Source organism: Martes martes (assembly GCF_963455335.1).
Source record: "Martes martes genome assembly, chromosome: 6".
Taxonomy (NCBI): domain Eukaryota; kingdom Metazoa; phylum Chordata; class Mammalia; order Carnivora; family Mustelidae; genus Martes; species Martes martes.
In genome coordinates this window covers 76,730,208-76,750,184 of record NC_137893.1, presented here as the reverse complement: position 1 = coordinate 76,750,184, position 19,977 = coordinate 76,730,208, and the positions used below count along the sequence as shown (strand labels likewise).

General features: G+C 33.3%; 1 protein-coding gene across 2 annotated transcripts in view; it reads right to left on the bottom strand.

Moving 5' to 3' along the window:
- The window catches only part of TRDN (triadin), a 391,091-nt gene that overhangs the window by 253,336 nt on the left and 117,778 nt on the right, over positions 1–19,977 (bottom strand). For both annotated transcript variants that reach the window (XM_080806278.1, XM_080806279.1), the window contains exons 8-9: positions 14,989–15,159; positions 8,968–9,027 (exon numbers count right to left, since the gene is read on the bottom strand). In XM_080806278.1, the coding sequence (XP_080662404.1) occupies positions 8,968–9,027; positions 14,989–15,159 (231 nt within the window). The remainder of the gene's footprint in view (positions 1–8,967; positions 9,028–14,988; positions 15,160–19,977) is intronic.

Below are 19,977 nucleotides of genomic sequence, written 5' to 3'. Positions count from 1 at the left end.
GCGATGATCATCAATAATTTTTTTCATTGAGATAAATATTAAGCATCATGAATTCAATTCAATAAAAATATCATGGATCTGGCAAAGTAGGAGACAGTAGGGATTTAAAAGCAAATGTTTCTTAAGGGTATATATAAGGCAGAAAAGAAAGACATGCTAGGGAGACAGTGATAATGATATATGATCATTAAATCAGAAAGATATAGGGAGTGGGGAGTAGAAAATCACAATTTTGCTGTTTTGGGACATAAGCATCACCCCCACCACTACTAAACACTTAAAGAGTGCTTCTTATGCTTTCATAGTTAGGTTGTCTTTTCAATGTTTGTGGCAATGCAGGAGTTAATCTGTATGTTAACCCTAAAAAGTAAAGAAGAGTTAAAGAAGAGAAGTAAGCATCATGCATATTTCAATCTATAGAATCGGTGCTGTGTCTATAGAATCCAGCGTAGTCCTTAGAACTCACCTAAACCACACTTAAATCAAACTCATTCTATGCCTATCATGCAAGATTTTTCATATGATTCTCAACATAATATCGTAAATTATATATTGTTGCCCACATGATGTAGGTAGTAGAACTAAGGCCAGAAGACATCAGGTGGCTACAATGGATATTATGTGTTGATGTGGATCTGAAGAAACAGCTTCCTCTCCCTAACAAAATTCTGCTGGTGACATCTCCTAGATACATGCTCAATGACAAGAATAGCTGACACTCAGGGAGCCACAGACCCTTAAGTGCCCTTCGACCATCTGCTAATGTATTCTTCCACAATCTTCTCAGCCTCATTTGACAGAGGAGGAAATGAAGGCCTACAGAGATTGATTAATTTGATGAAGTCGTATTTCAAGCAAGGGGCAGGGCCTAGAATTGAAGCCACGCAGTCTGACTCTGGAGCCTCTGTGCCTAACCCCCTGATTTCACTGCCTGAAATGTCCATGTATTGGATGGCTGGATGGCTACTTCTGAAGAATCAAAATAAAATAATGCAAAACAACAAAAATCGGCCAACGGAGGAAAGGAAATTATGGTCCCTTTCTGGGTTATGAAAAGGTCAGTTCTAACCCTTTTCTTACTCCACTGTGTTCTTAGCAAATACTCACACATACTTCACTCTTCTCACTTACATCTAAACCTCATTTAAGTTTCTACCGTGTGTGTGAACTTTGTCAAAATAGTTTATAGCCTTTTGAGTTGCAATATTAATTTCTTAAGTTACTTATACACAGTATAGGATCCACCACCTATAGGAACAATGACTTAGTAAATTTGTCTTTTCTTCCTTTAAAACAATGTTTTAGGTTCATCAGCTTTAGCAATAGTTCATAAACTTTATTCCATTTCCAATACCTTAAGCAGATGCTGCCTGATCGTACTCTGAAATGCTGGTTTCTCGTCATTTTTCTTTTTAAAAATTTCCAGACTCTCTTCCACGCCAAGTTTCAGCTTTGCCTGATTGACCGAGCATCTGTAATGTCACTACAAACCTATCACTTCTTACTTTGCTGATGTTTTCTCATCTTCATTTATCTTGTTGTCAGTCTGATATCCTCATTGTCACACAAACACATCAATTTCCCACGCACTGCCATGTCACATCCCACTTGTTTTCTCTTCCATTCATATCCAAAGCAAGGCCTGTGTCTTCCTTAGCCCTTAGTCAAATACTATCCATCTTTCAAGTTCTAGATGCCTGTTGTCTTCCCTGACATCAAGAATCACAGATGTCTCTCTGAAATGTGTAACATTTAGAGTCAGTATTATGCAGTCTAACTCCCAACTTTAACCTTTTCCTATCATTTATTAGTTTCTTTTTCTCTTTCAAATACCACCCACTCCATGTTAAACTTAGAGATCATCCTTTGGTGTTCTTACATCCCCTTCTGTGCCTGGTCTGGGAATGTTGAGTGTGCAGAAGGTATTCAGTTATTTATATTTCAGCTTATTTCATTCACTCTTTTGGCAACCTCATTTCCACCATTGAGCCACCAAAACTCAACACTTGGTTATCTAACTGCAGATAATTTCAGAAGTTGCTGTGAGAATCTAATGCCTAAAGTGTGTGAGAGTACCTGGTATGAACCTTGGTATTTAGCAGGTGCTTAACAAATGATGTTTGGATGGGAATCTTCAGATATTCCCCTTTTGCAGCTGAAGACCATCTGTGGATTTAGGAATAGAAAATGGGTTCCAAGTCTCCTCTCCAGCCCTGCCCATTCCCACGAGTTTTGACCCACTCTCTTCCTTTACTTCCTATTTAGGGTTTTTTGTTTGTTTTAGTTTTTCAGGCCAACAACCTCTGAAAAATCTTACCTTCCTCTCCTTTGGTATTTATGATAATAAAGCCCATGATTTTACCTCTGTGATAGCTCTAAAATCATCTTAACTCCCTTAATCACATCTCCCAAGATCAATCTTCACTTCCTCTCCTTGAACACATCTTAACTGGTCTTTCTAATTCCATTCCCTCCAATCCTTCTTGCACAAATGTTTCCAATTCTGTTTCTCTTTCTAGGTTCCTTGAGTGTCAACCAAAGTGAACCACTTGCTGTTCCCCACCTCTGCCTGAAAAGCAGGGAGCTTTAGGCTTTAGAATTAGTCAGGCTGGGTTTGAATCCCCTGTCTGCACTGTATTTGACTTAGACAAAACACTTAAATTCTGTCTACCTCAATTTTCTGTTCTGCAAAACAAGGATGATGATATACTCCTCCCAAAGTTTTATAAGGATTAAACAGGATTATTTTAAGAAACTAGCAAAGAATAAATATTCAACAGCTGATAGTCACAAAAGAACACTTCAATATTCTGTGCCTAAAGTGTTATCCCTTCAGTCTTTATATCTTTATCCTTAAATTCATGTAGACACAGTCTAACAATGTCTTAAGACCCATCTCGACTTTTCTTCTTCCATAAGATCTCTGATTTTTCACACAAGAAGCATTATCTTTTTTTGCAGTACATTTCCATAGAGAAAGTAAAAACATGTGGGGAGAGGACAGGAGCGTATACATTCTTATTTCATCATCTTAAAAGCTTTAAGAAATACATTTTAATAAAAAATTGAGACTCAAAAAATTTTTTTAAACACAAGGGAAGTGTTTAAATCCTGGCTTGTTTAACATTCACATTTACATTCTCACCACTGATTCTCAGTATGCTATCAGGGTCTATTGAAGTTAATTATTGTTTTTGAGTTTTGGTTTGGTTTAGTTTTGAGCAATTGTAACTACTTGTGGGGACTGATCTATCTTGTCTTATTTTTTCTTATAGGTTTTCCAAAGAACAAAGAAAAAATTACTTATTTTTTCAAAAGAACAAAATTATATATAAAATTTATTCTTATAAATAAAAGTATAAAATTATTTTTTAAACTCATTCTAACTTGTAATTACCATGTGGCACCATTGGATAGCTTTAAAAATCCAGGACACATGATGGAATCTATATAATCTTAGTTTTTCCCCTTATCTTGGACATTTCTATTTCATCAACTTAGGAATTATTTCATTATTACTCATCAATTATTCCCAGCAATGCCACAAATGACTAAAATAATAAGAAAAAATAGAAAAATTATGGAGTTGCCTAGAAGGATGATGCAATTGCAAAATAAACCATCATTATCTCATCATCATTCAGTTTCCTTATTTTTGTGACTAAAGTAATACATCATCACTTGAGAAGGTATAAAAGAAGTCTGGAAACATTCTTATGGTCTACTTTTAGTTTCACTGAACATAGTTTAGAATTTAGAAGCTCTATTTTTTATCCATAACTACAAAGAGAAGAAAATTGACAGAGGAAGATACTTCAGTTATTAGATGAATCAGAAGGCAAGAATGCAAAAAGAGAGATAACAGTATGTTATGTTCCTTTCTGAAGATGTTTCCAATTTGGACTACATACACCTTCAAAATCAGGAAACTGATGAAATCAATTTTTAGTTTGCCATGTTTAAATTCTTATGACAATTTTCACTATCCCTTTATTCTTACTTCCATAAACCATTTTTTAAATGATTTAAAATACTTTAAAAAGTTAAGAGGTCCAAGTGGTAAGTGGAGATAAGTATTGTTCCTAGTATATTGAGATTAGCATATACATTTTCTAAGCCTCTATTGCATACTTATCAACTTATCCTTGGTTTTAAAGTTATGTATGCCATGTCTTATCTCTTTTCTGGACTATCAACTTGCTGAGGGGATTCAACAAATACTTACGGAGTTAACATAAAAACTTCCAAGCTTTTATTTTGTGAAAATAATTAGATGTTTGAAACTAAAGTGAGTATGTTTTCATGGAACAGTATTTTTTAGAGAAAAGTAAAGCAAGGCTGTATCTTACCTAGTCTTTTCCATTATAGCCAATTGAGCTCTGAAATACATTAGATTAAACCACTAAATAAGAGTGACTATAATGCAATTACATTTGACCTCTTCTCAGCAGGATCAAACCAAAAATGCAGTTAGGCACAACTGAAGTTCGAGAAAAGGATCTTAATAAAATGAGAGTACCAACTTATTCCTTAAGGCTCTTTCTGGCTGTGGACTTAAAACCCATACAATTGGAATACAAGCTGCCAAAGAATACCTTGTTATAGTCAGAGAAGATTTTGATAGGTGAATACCTTCAATTTTAAGAGAGTAAATGACATAGAAAGCAGAATAAATTACCTTGACATAAATTCTTGGCTCAAGTAAAAGTCAGACAGCAGCTGGAATTTCAATGGTTGGGATAACTTCTAAGGGATAAACTTTAACTTGTATTGAACTTTAATCATAATAGCTTCATGATTATGATTTTTTTCATACAGAGATGAAAAGGTGAAGAAAGTGTTAAAATGACTAAGCAAAAACATATGAGGCCTGTTTCCTGGAAGGATTGGTTTCCTTATCTGTGGTAAATATAAAGATATCTGTGTGCCATGTGATTTTTTTCCTTATTGAAATTTCCTCTTGTTTAACTCAGCTGACTTCGCCCAGCAATATATGCAATTTATTTGCCCCAGGAGGACCTTGATGAAGAGGAAATGTGAAAATGCCTAACAAGATCATGAAGGTTCTTTTAAAGTCTACATAAATGAATGAAATTATGGGTATGGCTATCACTTTAGAAAAATGTGCTTAGTAATGAAGTATTGAAAAGGAAATTGGAGTTACTGGAAGGTTGATAAAGATAAAATATCTAGAGTCACTTATCTTGACCATCAGTACTATCAATTTCTAAAAGCAAAACAAAACAAAAAAAGAAACACCATAAATTGAGTTTCTATGTAGCTACTAATGTCTTCTTTGACAGGTTTTCATAATTCTCTCATAAGAAAATGATAACTAGACTACGTTAACCCTAAAAAGTGTGAATCATCAGCTTCAGGACAGCCACTTTAGGAGAACAGGATCCATCTCCCACCATTCCCTCCTCTCTCTCTCCTTCCCTCCCCCTCTCTTCCCTAAGACAGGTTAGGGACTATTCAAAACATGTTCCATAACATTGACCATGTACACAATCAAGAGATCTAATGGCAGCATTGTTAGATCATTTAAGAGCAGCAGAGAGAATATTTCTAGAGAAGGGAGCACCTCAATATCCATAATACCTCTAAAATTATACATTGTACATATACATCTACTCTAATTTCCCATAGGGCCAGCCTTAGTAGCATATACTCACTTTCTAGGTTTAAATATAATTTTAAAATTTTTCAACTTAATGTAGAGTGGGTCAGTATAGGAGAATTTTAATTAGATACTAAAAAATGCTATGATCCTTACACTTTATGCTGGCTTATTGAGAAGGTCCCTGTAATTGAGGTGGGGATTGTTACTGACCATAAGATAGTGCATATTCACTACAGATTCAAAAAGAGCGATTCAGTTCATTTTCAGGTATATCTTAGCTAGAAAAAAGGTGTTAATACTATCTTTATTAGAAGTATTTTGTTTAAAGGGGTAGAAAGGCAAAACTTGGGACTTATGTCAGTACATTTCATTAGTAAGGTTTTGGAAAACTCAACTGTGATTTGGGTTACTTTTGAGGGTGTGGCAACATTATATAAAGGAAGTACTTAATCCCAAAGGGAAAAATCAAATTATAGTTTAAAAAACTCATTACCAATAATTAATAATGAACTCTAGCTAAATAATAACAGGTGTTCTACTAATCCCAAACAGAAACAGATGGAAGCACAAATGTTTTATAAATACTGGATACATGCAGAGCAATAAACTTGGCAGGAATTGTTTTATTCTCTAATTGTCAGTCAGAGTCGAAGTCTTATCACTTGCATTTTCTCTAAATTAGTATGCCCAGATAAATCTTTTTTCTCATTCCTTTTTTTTTTTGAAGTATTTCTTTCTTTTTTTTTTTTAAGATTTTATTTATTTATTGGACAGACAGAGATCACAAGTAGGCAGACAGACAGGCAGAGAGAGAGGAAGGGAAGCAGGCTCCCTGCTGAGCAGAGAGCCCGATGTGTGGCTCGATCCCAGGACCCCGGGATCATGACCTGAGCCGAAGGCAGAGGCTTTAACCCACTGAGCCACCCAGGTGCCCCTCATTCCTTATTTTTCAAAATCCAGACCATATTTTGCGCTTTTACTCCATCTTATGTATTATCTCACCAAGAAAAGTAATATAAATGTTCCTTCTCTACATCTATGAAGTTTCATAGAATTTATTACATGAAACAATAGGCTTACCATACAGGTTTCCCTTCTCCAGCTTCTTCCTTTCCACCTCCTGAAATGCTGAAATACAGTATTTCCCCAGAAATACTGATCTACATATTCTTTAATTTCTTAGACATTATAGCAATCAGCCTACAAAATCATGACTGTAGGTAGATGAAACAAATTAGAAAGGCAATTTTAAATGTAATAAATGATATTAAGAAATTTAATCCTATAGCACTTGGGAATGATTTCCAGGAATTAGAATAGTAGATAATGCTGCAGGTCTAAACTCATGGCTGTTTAGAAAATGTTCACATAGGACTTTAGAAAAGCTCTCCCTGAATGGTTAATAGCAGAATTCTCCTTAACTCCTCCAGAGATGGTTTCATTGTTCCTTCTTATCTTGATCTGTTGTTGAATTTTTGGAAAGAAGTTATTAACTTTGTGACTATTAAACTCTTAGCATCCTTCACTGACTTTGACAATGTATGGTTCTCTCTGTCCTGTGATTTTCTTGAATTTGTATTTTATGATCAATTAGTAGCTCTATGAATAATTTGGGGGCACAAAGAGCACATTATTTCCCTCAAACAATGGAATTTAAAACTCATGCTCATTAGAATATAGATTCATGGTACATACAAGTAAACATTTGATCTCTTCAAAGCAATATATGTGTAGACTATAACTTTCTTAAACTATCACAGTTAAATAAATTGGTCAGCAAATTTGTTACCTAAAATTGACTTAATGATGTATATAGACTGACTGAAAGTCACCAGTGTTGTTCCTTTCATGGGGAATATTCACCCACACAGTCTGTGCTATATTGAATGATTTAAAGAATAAAGTTATACTAGTATTTTGCTCATCTACTTAGATGCTTTATCAGCAAATTTACAAGCTTGTTACTGTAAAGGACACTTTACAGTTACTGCAAGGACACTGAAGACCATGTGGAGTTCAATGATTTGCTGAAGGGCCAATACCAGAAAAGGATGGGGTCAAGAATTGTATCTGGATCCCATCCTTTTCTGGCATTGGCTCTTCAGCCAAATGTCCAAAGCCCTCTTTTTTCACTATATTATACTACTTCCCTGAATGTTTCCATCTAATTTTACTCTGATACTATACACATACCTTGACAATCATTTTTACCAAGTGAGTTATCATCCAAATGAACCACTAGATTTTTCAGTGTTTTCCCTCTCATTTCAGTTTCTAACTCAGTAAGAAAGTAAAAAAAAGAAGAGTAAAAAGATTAAGAAAAAGAAGAAGAGGACAAGGGGTGGAAATTAACTTAAATAAGTTACTAGAATTAACTAAATTTTCTGGAGAACCAAAATTCTCATGATCTTCAAATTTTTTAGGATCTTTAGATTTGTTATGTATATTGTTTTATATGTATTTGTTATATATATTGTTATATATATTGTTTAAAATATGATATGCCCATTTGTCAATATATGCATAAATGTAATCATACATTTTGGAGAGATCTCCATAAAAATAGTTTAGAGTCAACATATAGTTTGCTTTAAACAATCAGCTTCAGTTATTCTAACATAAATTAGCCCCTTCCTTAACAATACCATCTTCTTAGAACTGTTTCCCCAAACATAACATAGTACTATCTGTCTTTAAATCTGCAAAAGGCCCACTATAAGCAATCAAGCTATTCATTATTAATTAAGATATTAGCAAAGAATCCCTGGTTACACTCTGGGCAACAATTAAAGATAGGAGAGATGATAGATAAATTGCTTTTAGGAAAAATATTTCTCCATTGTGTTGACTATTAACTATAAGGTTGACTATCTCCATCAGTAATAGATCTCTGGAATGGTAACCCTGGTTCATGTGAGAAAAAACCATTTTTTGAAACAAATTAAATATCTGAATTGTAATGGATTTAATATGAATATTTTTCACTATTAAAAAAGATAGTTTTATTGTCATAGGTCTTAATATAAGGTTTGCCAGAAATAAAATGATTCACCTCTTCACTCCAAGATATTATTAAAGATATTAGTATTTTTTGTATATGAAGATATTAGCATTTTTTTTAGCTTTCAAGTGACTTCATTTGCAATAGGCCATGCAGTAGTAGGAAGTAAAATTAAGGGCCCTAATCCCAGTTATTACTTGTGCTTTTTACTGGTTTTATTGTAGATCTACACATGCATTATGCAATTTTTAAAAATGAAAATACGGGTTAGTACATTAAAAAGCCAACAATCTTAGAAACAAAGACTATTAAAACAGATAAGTACAAAAATTGTTTCCAATACCTGGTTTTAAATCCCCATGGACAAACATGTCAATCATATATCGACAGAACGCATACTGATCTGACAGAGTAGAAAGAAAAAGAGCAATGAAAAAATGTCATCAACACCTTTCTTTCTTCTAAGGAGAACTGGCGTAACAAAACAAACAAAATAGCACAATTCTATTTTAGTTACTACAATATTTTCTGTGAAGGAATAATTTGCATTCATATGAACACACAGGGAAAAAGACATAATAGATATAAGGTTCGATTTAACCCATACAAAAAGAATAACCTAAAAAAACTGAGACAGACTAGTTCAGGGTAATATCATACAGTTGTTCTTTCTTTTAATCAAAACGTTTTTCATCAAATTCATTAAAAAAGTCATCATATTAAAGCAATTTTTCTCATTGTTCATATATACACTTCCAATTATGAAACAAGTTTTACAAGAGGAAATTATTTCCAACTTGGAACATTTTACCAATTATTCATTCCAAGCCCTTCTGCTAATTGTCTAAATGGAGCTATAGAACGTTTTCTTGAAAAGGCAAGCAGGAAGACTAACTCCTTTGCAACGCGTTAAGGATTCTGCATGGAAATGCTGCTCAATTAGAAGAGTATGTGCAGAATAGACTTTCAGCATCACAGGATATCATTGTTAAGCTAATTAACTGGGTTTTCTTCATTGAAGCTATCTTGTGATCTTGATTAGTCTATGGTCTATGGAAAAAGTTTAAAAAAAAACAAAGGATTTGAATATTTTGGCAAACTTGGTCAAATGATTTCAGAGTTCTTTTTTTCTTCCCCCTTTCCCTCTAAATTAAAGACATGGCAGTGAACTTTATGTTCTCACATAACTTTAGATTCTGCTGAGGTCATTCCAACCTAAATTTTAGTTGGTGAACTATTCCGTAAGTTTTACCAGATCGTCTTTTAAAGCAGGCATGTTATGAAATTAATCTTGTTAAAGATGATTTATATTTTAATGTTTTTAAGGAGGCATTTTATTAATCTAACAACTCCAAAAGTAGCTTTAGGACCAAGAGTTTATTCAGTTTACACATGACACACCCTTAAGTGCTTGAAATTGTGTCTATCAAACATGTGAACTAATGAAACTTGTTACTGTATAATAAACATACATACACTGATTTTCGTAGAACTTATTCTTTTTAGAGTATTAAGGATATTTTTAGAATAATCCATTTTACTATGAAATTCTGCCAGGTCTTTGAAAAAATAAATGTAGTTATTACAGTAAACGTTAAAATATAATCTTTTTTATTAGTACCTAAATATGAGTAAGCCAAAATTCATGAAGTTTTAAGAATTTGCATGTGTGTTGGTTCTTGAATTACACTACATTTTCCCACAGCTGAGGTGGGAAGTTAGAGGGAGACCAGTTCTCAGTTCAAGTCCAGGAATCTATTTGTTCCTGGATGTACTAGATAATAACCAGGGTTTTTGAAACCAAGACACAGGAACCCTATGACACAGGAGAAAAGATTAACATAAAGAGTATTTTCTCTTTTCTGGACATAACTGTTTTCCTGAGCAAAATTCCAGACTAGGAGATTTGGATCAGAGATAGAGCAAAACATAAAGTATATTTCCTTCTTATGGCAAATCTGAGGTTGAGCAAGGGAAGACTTCCTGAAATTTTTAAGCTTTCCCCTTTGTTTCAGTACCTTGAGTGACTATACTCTTTTTAGATTTGTCCTTTCTACAATGCAGAAGTAGTTTCAAAGGGCAATTTAAATATCAAAAAGATGGGGCATGTGTCTACATCCTAGAATATGCATTTTTAACAAACTCTTCAGAACATCTAATTAGACCATCTTCCAGAATCATTGATCTAAAATCCCTCAATTTTTTGTTTCTTTCACCATGATTCCTAGTGACACTATAGGCTTCAGCAACAACAACAGAGAATATGTGTGTGTGAGGAGCTGAGAGTGCAGGGACTACCTGGAATTTGAAGGGTTTGGGCAATCCCCCAGAATGAAATGTTCTCTGCCCCCAAGTTATGATGGCATATTTATACACATAACATGTAGAACAGTATGTTGAATTAACTAAAATCTTCATGCTTCAGAGTTTTTTTTCCTTAACTGAGTGCTGACAAAATAATAAAACTCTTTAGTTTCTATGTTAGTTTATTACCAAGGTAAAATGCTTGCATTTATTATACCAACATTTTCTGGCTCCACAAGTCACTCATTTAATTAATGTACCAATAAGCCTATGTGCTTTCAATTTAAGAGAGAAAATCCTTTATTCATTCAGAAAATGTTTAGTTTTTTAATCAAGAAAATTGTTTGAGTTACAATTCTTTGGATGTTTCTGTTTTATTTGAGTGAAGTCATGATGTTGCATTCTAATAGCATCAATAGGAAAATGAGAGTATTTTTTACAGTATTTTAAATTGAGAATTTTCAAATATTTTAAGTCAGGATGCCAATTTCCATCTGTCCTGAGTGTTGACCTTAACAACATGTAATAATTCCAGGCAAGTATATGTTGAGCAACCCCCAATGTGTCTGCTTCACCTAAGGATTAAGCAAAACCAAGCCTTCTTGATTTGGAAGATTCATTTCATAGAAATGCTTCTTTAAAAATGCAACTCAAACATTAAACTAGGAAAATTTTTCTAAAGAAAACATGAACTGTTCTATTATGCTAGCTTTCATAGTTTTGTGATACTCATTCATATAATTTCATATTTGGTCACCACTTCTTAATTTTTTCCCCAAATGAACATTGTTTAAGAATAACACATGCTGACCACTTCTCTCTTCCTCACAGAGCAGTGATGGGTGTCTTTCAGCTGCTGCCTTACCCATGTTCCCTGTGGAGTGGCAGCTGAGAGAACATGCATTCTGGGTGCAGAATGTCAACAGAAGGGAAATTGTAAAAAAAAAAAAAAAAAAAAAAACAACCAACAACAACAAAAAAACCCTCTTATGAGCATGGGACATGTGTGGTCTGCTGCTCTATGGTAAATTCATATTCACTATATTCTCTCTGTCTGCCAAAATTTTGAAATAGTGATTGCAAAGAAGAAGATGGAGGAGGAGGAGGAGAAGGCACAAGAGGAAGAGGAGGAGGCAGCGGAGGGGAAAGAAAAGAAAGAATGAGCATAGCAGTGGGGAGGTTTTTGGTCTTTTTTTTTTTTCCTTGCCCATAGATTTGCCAAGACTGTAGAAAATCAGAGAGCAATTCCTGATCATGTCAATCTTTCTTGCCCAACTTGCAATAGATTAAGATTGGTCCATAAAAACTAGATTATGTGGTATATGTGTGTGTATAAGTTTATAGTAGGCATGTGCATACCTACACATCTGATTCCCAGCACTTTACATGGAAATGTATCATTTAAAAATATATAATATTAAGAGTAATTACATGTCAATATATTTTCATGTATACTATATAATTTAAAAATTGCCAATAAGTGTGTGTGCTCCATGTAAAAATCTGTTTCCAGTGAAAGACCTGTAGGCCCTATTTATTTACAAAGAACTATTTAGAAATCTGAAAAGGACTCAAATTCATTAAGACTAACTTAAGCTAAGCAAATAAATAATCCTGTACCCAAAGGAGAACTTACTCAACTATTTTACTAAATCATCAATACAAGAGTCTCAAAATCAGAGCCAACTCACAAATAGATTATTTAAAAAACATGCAATCCTTGTTTATCATGTTTAGTGGAAACCATAATGTGATTCGGTTTTTTATAAATAAATGTTCTTGAATCTTTGCTTAATTTAAAAAGAAATATGTTTATGTGTCTGACCAGGAATTGGAAGTAAAGTTTTGATTATTTACCTAATGATACAATTATTTAATTGATGGTAGCTGTCTTAATACAAAGCCTTATTTTAGCGAATGCATTTACTTAGCTGATAAAATCACATTTGTGCTTTTGTTTCTAACTTGAAGTGATATTTGAATGTCCTTTTAATATTAAGTGAAATAAATAGCTTTTTATATGGAAATGAAAACTGTAGATTGAAAATGAAAATGGTAATAGAATGCTATCTTTAATAATTCTGATTACTGATACAAATGAAATACAATCTATGTGACCTAGAAAATAAACATTATTTTAAAATGTTCCAGTGATGTGTCTTCATCAATGAAATGTGCCCCCCCACACAAAAAAACCCAAAGATACTAAAAATGGACATCAAAAAGTTTATTCATGTTCGTAGTTGCTAGATAAGTATTTTGATACTCCCGTATATAAGTGGAATGAATTTTTTATATACTGTATTTATGGATAAAAAATAAAAATATACTTGGTACATTTCAGCTGGTTTCATGTGATTCTTTTCATCTTTAAAGAGAAATCTGAAATGCAAAGTATTTTAGGACCTTGATAATCATTTTAAATAGATATATCTATGAGTCAGAAGATTAATTTTTCTTTTTTCTATCACAGTAAAATAGTCCATTCAAAATATTTTTTCTTTACTTACTATAGTTTTGTTTTCTACCCATATTATCACAAATAGCATATAGTTTTAAGAGTGATATTGTGTATATATATTATATAATATAATAACCAATACTTTTAATTCCTTCAAGGCAATGTAATTATTCTTTAAATTAAAGAACGGTTTTAGGGCTCCAAAGTTTTAACCCCACTCCTTTTTTTAATGATCCACAGATTTTTAAATTTAGGTGATTTTCATTTATTTCAAAATTTTGTGGGTCACAAAAAGAAGAGAGACATAAGGTTTTTTTTCTTCTTTCTTTCCCTTTTAAAAATACACTTCCAAAAAATATATATCTTTTGTCAAATAAATCAAAATTTATAAATATTACTTGCGAATTCAAGGGAAAGAGTGACTCAAAGCCAAAATACAAGAGAGGATTGCGACGGCAAATACCACATTACCTCTCTTGTAGGTGGAATCTAAAAGAAAAAAAAAGTGTGGACTGCAAATTTCATATCTTGTGTCTTATAATGGTGAAAATTATTTTCAGTTACACTGTTCAAATAGCTTACTCAGTAATAAAGTTTTCAAAATTTTTAATGAAAATCTCATAGAAACGATTACTTTAATCCTCAAATATGACTATTCAAAACTACCAGAATAAAGGAAAGTTTTATTCTGCAACACCCCTAAGAAACAATTGTAGGAATTTGCCTCTCCAGAGCAGATCCTACACAGGAAGCCTTAGGACTGTGTAGCAGCATAACGCCCGCCGGGAATGGACTTCAGGAAAAACAGATTTCGAAAGGGAAAGAAATGTGGGACAAGTCCTCGGCTGCCCTCTGAAAACTCCATGTTTTATGTTTCCACAGCAACTTTCCATAAAGAATTTCAGGTTTATACTTCACCTCCATTTAAATGCTCTAGTTCTGTGAAGTAGGGATGTAAGGCTGACATCACTCTTATGAAGAGCTGCACAGGGTCAGATATGGAGATTTCTAAAGTCATTAATTCAGTCAGGGGAAGCTAGCAAAGAAACTTGAGAGTTCTTTGTCCTATAACTTCCTGCTCATTAAATTAACTGAATTTAATAATTCAACGTATATTCTAAGCTATGTGCTTTTGCAGGGATAACAGGAATGTATGGGTAGTTTTTATGATACTTATTCTATATGATTTGAACATAGAACCCTTAAAAACCTCCTTGAAAACTGTTGTCATTGTTCCTGGACTGCTCTTCTCCGAAGAGTAGGAAACATAAAGTTGCTTTTCTACCTCTTAATAGAAATCCCGTGACTCAAGAATTTAACATTCATCCTCAACCTTCAAATAACTTCAGATAATTAACTCAAATCCTCTTTTAAAAATACTTCAAAATACATCCTTAGATACGTGAACACATTTTAGTCTTCCCATAAATGAACTTTAATTCCCACTTGTTGGATTTTCTTTCAGGTATATTTACTTATACAAGTCTTTTTATTCCCATTTGAGTCTGATCTCAGTCTTTCTGAGTTTTTAATTTCACTGTATCTGCTTCTTGCCCAGTGTTCTCTTAGAACCTCTGGCCACCATCTCTGAATGTTTACCTTTCTGTTCATGCTTGGACACGGCCGCAGTCTCTTTCCCCTCCTTCTCCTTGGGCTTAGGTGGAGTTTTGTGTACTTCTTTGACTTTGGTAGCTGTTGGCTTCACTTTCTCTTGTTTCCCACCTTTCACTTCCTTTTTAATCTTCTCTTCAGCCTTGGCTTTCCTCTCTTCTGTACAGTTAAAAACAAGTTGGATTATTTTTGCTTATTTAACAATACAGCACTTCATCTTTCATTGGTTGCTAAGAACAAAGAGGGAAAAGAAAAACAATAGAAAAAAATAGTGTCCCTGGTATACATACTTGTGACTATCACTATCTTTTATATTGCCTATGAATTGTCTATGTTAGAGTACTTTAAAAAGGTAGCTCACTTGCAAGTTGGACACTTTCTTAATTTGTACATGAAAACATTACCTTTTAGGTAGCTACCTGCTTAGCATATCAATAAGAAGCCATTTGAAATACACAGGGGATGGATATACAGGTCTGTTCAGTGAAAGGCAACGTCCATACCAAGAAGCCTTTTTAAAAGGATATAATCATTTTGTTCCATAAATTAAAAAATAAATAAATTTTACAATATTTAAAGAAATATCTTCAAAGTCATTCAAGAAACTAAACAGAGTATTTTTTAAAAATAACTCGTGAGAGTATAAATGTGAAATTATTTGCACTGGTAGTAACTAAAAGAAATGAAACAATAAAATCTATTAAAGGATACCTCAGAAACACTCAGGCTCTAATGACTTGACTTTAAAGGAGATGGAAAGAGAGCAGAAATTGAGATATTAGATCCTGCTTATCTTGTCAGAAATAATAATTCTAATGACTTTAAGAAACCCTTACATATATCCTAGTGAACAGAAAGGGTTTTAAATTCGAAAATATGTGTTAGTTACAATATATATGCCTATATATTCTACACACACATATTCCTCATTTGATTTTCTATTCATTTGGGAGGGAGGAACTAGAAATGTGAACTAATCAGTTTGTGAGTCTCAGTTATTTTACAAAAAGCAATAATAATATAGCACACATTTGTGGGAAATTGTTTATATAGATACTACATGCTAGACATTATTTATTCTATGGCACCACACATAATCACTAGACACCACAGTAAGTCTGCTGCAATGTGGACTCTCTCACGTCATTTGTCACGTTTTGTTTTCACTCACGTTGAAAAATTTGATGAAAATATTATAGTCAATTTTCTTGACTTTAGTACACTAAGCAATAATTTGAGACTAATGTAAGATAATACTGTGAGCTCTGATGAAGAGAAGAATGAAAATGATAATGCCTGATGCTTACAAAACCAAAATCATCTGCCTTACTGCATTTAATTGAATGGACCAAACTTCCTAAACACTGTTCCTCAAAAACTTCGCAGGAAGATGATACTACTATGTTAGAAGTATGGGGATATTCCTATGATCAAATAAATTCGGAAACACTAACTTAAATCAGTTTTTTATTCACTATGAAATTTCTCAAAACTAAAGCCTATTGAGAATCTTCAAAGAGAGAGATTATTCTATGCACTGTTTTCCAAATTCCCAATGTTTCTGTAGCTTTCCATAACTATATTCAATTGGAGATTTTCTTCTACTTCCTTTAAACCATTTTTAAATCTCCTCTGCTGACTGCTGCTCTTTCCTACAGCAGATTCATAGATTTCTGTGACTGAAACCATCAGCTCTCTGAAAATGACTTTAAATCAGCATTATTCCAGAACCTCACACCAAATATTTATTAGTTTCTGGCTACAGAGGTAGTTCCCCCTGAGACGCCAACACCTCAGACTCACACAATTCATCTATGTTCACCTAATGAACTCTCTCAGAGAGCCTAGCATGGCATGGGGTCAGAGCCAGTTGCTGGAGCTCTGAAGATGAGCGGAGTAAAAAAATGTTAGAATAGCATTTAAAACCCTGCAAGACCTGGTTTTTGTCCTATCTCTCCACTCATAGCATCCTTCCAAAAGTTTCTTCCTCCACTAGACTATTTTCTCTTTCTTTAATATCTCTTGTATTTTCTACATGTCAAATATTGCCAGGTTTCTTTCTTTATGTTTTCTATGTTTTCCACATATATGAATTTTTTGGCTCTCAGTGCCTATGCAACAAAGTGCAAGGCCATTGGAATTAATCATTCTTTCACCTGAGGTTCAATTTACCTCAACTGTTTTTAAGGCATACCTGCTTTTCCTTGTTATATACCTTGTCTTACAAATGATTGTTCACACATATCTTTTCCCTACCAGACAGAGCAACTTGAGGACGGGAATGATTTGTTCATTTTTGTAGCATCATAATGTCTAACATAGTGCTTTTTTTCATGGAAAACACAAAATACATGTTTAGCACTTTTGATCAAAAAGAGAGAACAGAACATGTTTCACTATACATATAGTACACATGTAACAGTAAACAGTGTGAATATGTAGATATGTATTTAAAATGAACTTGACAAAACTTGAAAGATTTACCAACTTTTTTTTGTTTATACTTTTTGTGTGTGAAATTGTAATTTTTGTTACATTAAATGACACCTACCCACTTGTAGGCAGCACTTGATTTAACCTTAACTTCACACCATGGAATTAACAACACATGAAATTCAGATCTACCTTTAATGTCATAATAATTTATAAATGAGCAAAGATAATTTTCTTCAAGTTGACCACATTTAAACAAACTAATTTTTATTAGTGATTTTAAGTATAAAAATAACAAAATTTTCCTTACCTATTTTAGACATTAGTCGGTGAGCTTCATATAAGAAACAAATAACTTTGCCTCACATTAAAATGGGTAAGAACTCAAAATGATGTGGATATAATGGGGTAAATACTACAATACTAAAGCAACACTCCATTGCTATTCATTTTTATCAAACTGGATAGGTGTTCTTAAATTTTATGCCAAAATATTTTCCTGCTGTTGTTTCTTTTCTTTTCTTTTCTTTTTTAAGAATATAAGCGACATTTGGATTGAGGAATGAAAAAGCAAAAAGTACTGTTACACTATAATCAAACACCCAGTTCTATTTAGGAAGGTATTTAATTTATGATTTTTGTCAAATAAAAAATAAAATGGTTTAATCAAAAGAAAGGCATCAGTATATTTAATTCACTTGGGAATGAGTCTTATTCATTACTGACTGTACTAGAATCAAAATGTTTAATGCCAGAGTTGGGAAATCACATTATCCAATAAACATACTAACATACTATTCATTTTTGGATTTAGGATATAACAAATTTCAACTCTCATTCATAAAGGTACTGCCAACTGCTTCATTTCTCTGTTCCTCAGTTTTTCTCATTAAAACAAAATTTACCAATGTCACTATTTCTTCCTTTAAGGTAGCCGTGAAGATAAGCAAAAATAATGTGAACAGAAGAATATGGACACTGCAAAATAAGTACATAGGAATTTCTAATATTAAATCCTCATATCCTGTATTCCTAGAGCTCTTTGGAGTTTTCCTAGAACTTAGGGTTTGATGTATAACAGAGATTACTATGTCATACCCATTTTATAGATGAGAAATCCAGGAATGAAAAACATTTTGCCAAACATAGTGCCACTAATAAGGCAGGAGTAGAAGCAGTAGAAGAACAAAAATGACTAACCCATTTCCCCATTACACTAAATTGCATAATATTATTCATATTAATCTCCAAGGATGATACCAAAAATATATTTTAAAACATATGTGGGGAGATGTAAATATACACAAACTAGTGAGAACAACAGTTTTCTGAAAGTGATCAATAAATAATAACCTCCCCTACTTCATCCAATATGCACATATCTGGAGATCATCATTTTCCAGCCAGTTCGACAGCCTGGCCTGGACTTGGTTTACCCCACTTGCTTCTCATGACATCATCTCCTCTTCTACTTCTTCCCTGTCTTTGTTATTTTTAGTGAACTATAGGAATAGGCTAATCTTCACAATGAATATGAGGTTCTAGACATGCACCAGGAAGGAAGTCCTGAGGTGGTTCAGAGAGTTGCTACTCTTGGACAGGCTGTGCTTGAAATAGAGTATGAAATGTGGTGGGTTCCACAGGACTGTCTCTGACAATCAAAGTCTTCAGAGGGAGATTTTACTTTTAATTCTGGTCATACCTCTCAAATACAATAGGTTATCTTTGTTTCTAATTTAATCATCACTTTCTATAACGAATACCTTTTCAATCTTATTCTGTTTTCCCCAAAATTGCCCATTATGCAAAGAGAATGTCCTATATATTTCCTATATTCCTAACATAATGTATATATACATACATAAAATAAAAAGGAAATTTATATTTGTGTGTGTATATACACACACAATTTATACATATATGTGTTGCCACATCTATCTCCCCCGTAAGAATATAAGTATGTAAAGAAAATATTTGTGATTTGTGGCAGGCCAGGCTGACCTTAAGATGGCCTGTCCGTGATCTCCACTTTTGAGTATTCATATGCTTGTGCAATCCTCTCCCCTTGAATATGGGCTGGCCTATGCATTTGCATATGCATTTGAAGTAATATGTGACTTCCATGATTAGTCTACATAAGATTATTCTTGCCTTACTAGCTGATCTTGCTAAGTTTGGATGAAACCTGCTACATATTAGTGAGACTCATGTGGCAAGGAACAGAGAATGACTTCTAGCCACCAGTCAGAAAGAGTTGAGGCCCCGATTCAATAAGTTTTGAAGAATTGAATCTTGCCAACAATCATGTAAATACTTTAGAAATTATCCTTCTCCAGTTGAGCTTTCAGATGGGCCTGTATCTTTGTCTAATACATTGAATATGGTCTTGTGAGACATTGTGAAGCAGAGGACTGAGTAAGCCATGCCCAGATTTTTGACCCACGAACCTGGCATAATAAATGTGTATTGACTTCAGTTTCTAAATTTATGGTAATTTTTTTCACAGCAGTAAATAACTAGTATAGTATTAAACAGATATTTGTT